The 4645-nt window shown below is 50.5% G+C and overlaps 1 protein-coding gene across 1 annotated transcript; it reads left to right on the forward strand.

Moving 5' to 3' along the window:
• Positions 1 to 1225: 1225 nt before the first annotated feature.
• HOXA9 (homeobox A9) lies at positions 1226 to 4301 on the forward strand. Its single transcript, XM_075745937.1, has 2 exons — positions 1226 to 2109; positions 3240 to 4301. Exons 1-2 carry the CDS (start codon positions 1557 to 1559, stop codon positions 3476 to 3478), a joined length of 792 nt encoding a protein of 263 aa, XP_075602052.1. The 5' UTR covers positions 1226 to 1556; the 3' UTR covers positions 3479 to 4301.
• The last annotated feature ends 344 nt before the right edge of the window (positions 4302 to 4645 follow it).

Consider the following 4645-nt stretch of genomic DNA (forward strand, 5'->3'; position numbering starts at 1 on the left):
CCACCGCATCCCATTGACCTCGCTCCTTCGCCAGCCACGGGGATAAACAGCGTGAGTGTCCGCCGGAGAAAACCCGGGGAGTCACAGGCATATTTGCAAAGCGTTCAGCCACGACTTTAATACCTAACACTGGACTTGGATCTGGCCGCCTCTTACTTTTTCCCCCGCGCACCCTCCCCTCCTTCTGCGGAGGACTGTAACCCTCCGCTCGGTTTCCGATGCCGCTAGCGTGTGTCCTGCAGTCAAAGGAGGTGCCAGCAAATAAATAATATTTGCGCATAAATTTGATTCACCAGAATGCGGGACGGCCGACTGCGAGCGCCCCTTTGATAGCCGCCCTGAGAAGCAGGGTGCCTTTCGGCAGCGGGGAGACGGGGCTTTTTCTCCCCTTTCCCCCCGCTGCTTCCCTGCATAGTTAAAGAATTAATCGTCGTGATAAATACCGCCGCCCGGCTCTGCCTGCGCTCCTTCCCTCCCGGCCAGGACGGCGGCTCCTCTCCCCTCCGCTCCGGCCGCCGCGCCGCCCAGCCCCGGCTCCTCTCCCCGGCCTGGCGAGAGGGTCCCCGGTCACCGCGGCCCCGTCCAAGGGCAGGGGCGGGCAAGGCGAGGCGGTGCGGCGGGGAGGACGAGGAGGGTGTTTCGGTCACTGCCGCGCTCTGCCCGGCGGGGTGGGGTGGTGAAGTGCAGTTTGATGCGGGCCAGCCTAAATACCGAGCCAGCGCCTGCCCCGGTCCTCCTCCGGCCGGGTGGGGAGGGCCGGCTCGGCGGCGGAGTTTCGGAAAGGGGATACGTTGAATTTGACTTTCCGCTGCCAGCTCTGCGCCGAACGGAACGGTATTATTTACAGTGAGTTCCCAAACTAAACACAATAGTATAATTTAACCTTTCCAAGCACTCGTAAATTTTTACTGCTGTGAAACACGGCGATGCAAATGAGCGCGCTCATAGTTACTGACTTAATAACAACCCCGTGGCTCCCGAAACAATAACTCCTTATGAAATATAATAAATATATATTTAAATACAGTATACCGCAACTGCTATTTTGCTTTTTTTATTGCTTCAATTATTGTATAATTTTATGTGAAGGTCTCCGATCACAAGGGTGGTGGGTTGTTTTTTTTTTTTCGCGAGGAACTCGATCCACTGATGGGATGATTAATTATGATATAAAATAGTCCGCTTAAACGAAAAAAAAAAAAAAAGAGAGAGAGAGGAGAGAGAGAAAGAGGGAAGGGGGGGCTGTAATACGGAATCTGATCTTTTAATCTCAGTTGGCCGCAATTAAAACAAACCCCGCCGTATAACTCCAATATCCCTTTGCATAAAAACATATGGCCTCGCTATAAAAATTATGGCTGGAAAACACTGACCCATTAATAGCCCGCGGACTGATTTATACTTTATTGTTCTGCTCCCCCGCCACGTGACCGGGGCAGCCAATGGGCGCCCGGGCTGCCCTCAACTTATTACTGACTCTACTTCTCCGCCAGCACCAAGTTGTTACGTGAAACCCGCAGCCCCGAACCGCGGCGGGTCCGCCGCCCGCGCCCGCCATGTCGGCTCCCGGGACCCTCAGCAATTACTACGTGGACTCCTTCCTGGTGCCGGAGGGGGACGAGCTGGCGGCGCCCCGCTACGCCCCCGCCCCGCTGGGGCCGCCGCCGCCGCCGCGGCCGGCGGCGCTGGCCGAGCACCCCGAGCTGGCCCCCTGCAGCTTCCAGCCCAAGGCGCCCGTCTTCGGCCCCCCCTGGAGCCCCGCGCACCCCGCCGGCGCCAGCGGCGTCCCCGCCGTCTACCATCCCTACGCGCACCACCAGGCGCCCGTGGCACCGCCCGACGGCAGGTACATGCGTTCGTGGCTTGAGCCTGTGCCGGGCTCCTTGTCTTTCCCCGGGTTACCTACCAGCAGGCATTACGGCATTAAACCTGAACCGCTGGCGGCCAGAAGGGCTGACTGTACCACGTTTGACACTCACACTTTGTCTCTCTCTGATTATGCTTGTGGTTCTCCTCCAGTTGATAGGGATAAGCAAAGCCACGAAGGCGCATTCTCTGAAAGCAATGGAGAAAGTGAGGCAAACGGAGAGAAACCGCAGATCGATCCAAGTAAGTGAGACTGCGAGGGTAATGGACTTCAGGGCGCTCCGCCGGCCGCGGGGAGGTGTGGAGGCGCTGGGGCTAATTACGCGGCCGAGCACCGGCTGCTGCTGCCGCCGCCGCTGCTCCAGCTCGCCCGGGTCTGCGTTCTGCAAAAAGACAGCGGTGCCTTTCGCAGGCTCGAACGGGATCTAGGATGGCTCGGGCTTTCCAGGCTGAAAGGAAAACAAAAAGCCACCCTACAACTGCAACTTAAAAAAAAAAAAGAAAGAAAGAAAGAGAGAGAAAGGCAAACCCCCCCCCCCCGCCCCAGCCACCCCAGCAAACTCCGCCGGACGTACTCGCATCCTCTTGCCTCACCGCGCTCCCAGGCGTGGGCGAATGCCGGGGAGAGGGTGCCTAGAAAGCATTGGATGTGAATCTGATCTTTTTTTTGTGACGGCTCACAGGCCGAGGCGTCTATTGCGGGGCTGAGAGCAGAAACCTCGCCGTTGACTTGGTTCCCCCCTCCCCCCTTCGTCTCCTCGGTTGAAAACCCCGGGCTGGATGCTCCCGGGGCTGCGGGACTGGTGGCAGAGCGCCTCGGGATTGCTATCGCGATTAACGCCGTGCGAATAAGGGTCCTAAGCAGGCGAGGTTTTAATTATGCCATCTGTAGACTGACTCGCAGGCTCCCGGGGTCTTGCCAGTGATGACACGGGAGAAGGTCGAAATTAAAAAGTGAAACAATTTCGATGACATGTTGGTCTGGCTGGTCACTCCCCGGGCTGGCAGTTTGAGGGGTGTGGGGTGTGGGGGGAGGCCAGGAAGGAGGGAGGGAGCTAGCAGAGAGAGAGAGAGAGAGGAGGAGAAAGTATTTTTAAATTGCATCCTACAAACAATAAAAAAGGCGAGGGGAGGAGGGGGCGGCGGGGCTTTGCCGCGTGTTGTTGCGTGTGACCTCTCCATGTGTCTATATTTTGGACTCCATTGTGCCTCACCATCCTCTGTGCCTGGGGAAATTAGAGTCACGTCCTAAACCCCAATATCGAGACACCTACGCGTCTGGTCCTGCGTGGGTCTCTCCCTCCCCAGCCTTCTCCCTCCCCCCCCCCCCCCCCCCCCCCCCCCAGCCTGAACTTCTGTTGTTTTCATTGTAGATAATCCAGCTGCAAACTGGCTCCACGCAAGGTCCACCAGGAAAAAGCGTTGCCCTTATACCAAGCATCAGACCCTGGAACTGGAGAAGGAGTTTCTGTTCAATATGTATCTCACTAGGGACCGTAGATACGAGGTGGCCAGACTCCTCAATTTAACTGAGAGACAAGTGAAAATCTGGTTTCAGAACAGGAGGATGAAAATGAAGAAAATCAACAAAGATCGAGCGAAGGACGAATGATGGCGACATGTGGGTTAAATTGAAAAAATGCATAAAGATTAAAAAAAAAAAAGAAAAAAGTTAAAAACAAAACAAAAAAATCCTCCCCTCAAGCCCTGCCATGCAATGCGTCTGGGTCCAGGCCTCATTTTTTCCCATGGCAATTTCTGATTATGATTGTACCTTGATTGTCACAGTGGCCAGTTTGCCAGGAGAGGTACAGTAAGACTTTTAATTTTCTAATAGGAAAGAAAAAGGGGGCATTAGCACGAAAAGGCTGTTTAGCTGGCTTGTATAAATCTACCTGTTTCTTCACTTATGGAAAGAAAAAAGAAAAAAAAAAAGAAAAAAAACTACCTTTTCATAATGCACAAGTATTGTATTTACGGACTGTATAGTTTAGTCTACGTAGTTAATTTTATTCGCTCTTTGCGCGGCAGAGAGATCTCTGCTCTAATACTTGAACACTGTGTTTTATTGTGGTAATTATGTTTGTGACTCAATTTATGTGCTTGGGTGCTGTACCGGATGTAATGGTGTAAGCTAGAATTCAATTTGAACTCAGGTTGTTTATTATAAAAATTGCATAGAGTATAGCTCTGTAGTGTATTAAGTCTTTTCTGTATAATTAGACACTTAACCTTTGATTGTAAAATATATATTATATATATATCTCAACGCAAAAAAAAAAAAAAAAAAAAAGTAGAAAAAAAGTTCGTCCGGGATGTCTGGGAATCACGGTTCTCAAAATATTGAAGCAAGTCATTTTAGTATGCACAGTTGATATATATATAGTACTGTCTTTGTCGGTTGTATATATAATCTATATATTAAAAAAAATAAATAAACAGACTAGCTTAACTATTGTTTTTGCACCAGTGAGCAGTTATCAGATTTCGGAGCTATACGTATATGTGAAAAGGGTAACTACCTATGGTTTACGTTTTAATTTTAATCGAATGATTTGATGGTTATTGTAATGAAGGTTAATTTTATTGATAATAAATTATACACTATAAAAACCTACATTTGGTTATTGTAAATTTGTATCAATTTAAAAAAAATGAATCTGGGAAGTTATGTTGATGCAGAACGTACACTGTCTATTTTGAAATAGTTACCTCATGGCCTACTGACCAAATCGTTGTGTTGAAATGATATTTAACTTTTTGCCAAATAAAATATATT

This window comes from Balearica regulorum, chromosome 2, assembly GCF_011004875.1.
Source record: "Balearica regulorum gibbericeps isolate bBalReg1 chromosome 2, bBalReg1.pri, whole genome shotgun sequence".
Lineage (NCBI taxonomy): Eukaryota > Metazoa > Chordata > Aves > Gruiformes > Gruidae > Balearica > Balearica regulorum.

Coding starts and splice junctions, on each gene's coding strand:
- HOXA9 (XM_075745937.1), top strand. CDS start 1,557: ATGTCGGCTCCCGGGACCCTCAGCAATTACTACGTGGACTCCTTCCTG. Junction 2,110..3,239: donor GAAACCGCAGATCGATCCAA/GTAAGTGAGACT, acceptor TTTTCATTGTAG/ATAATCCAGCTGCAAACTGG.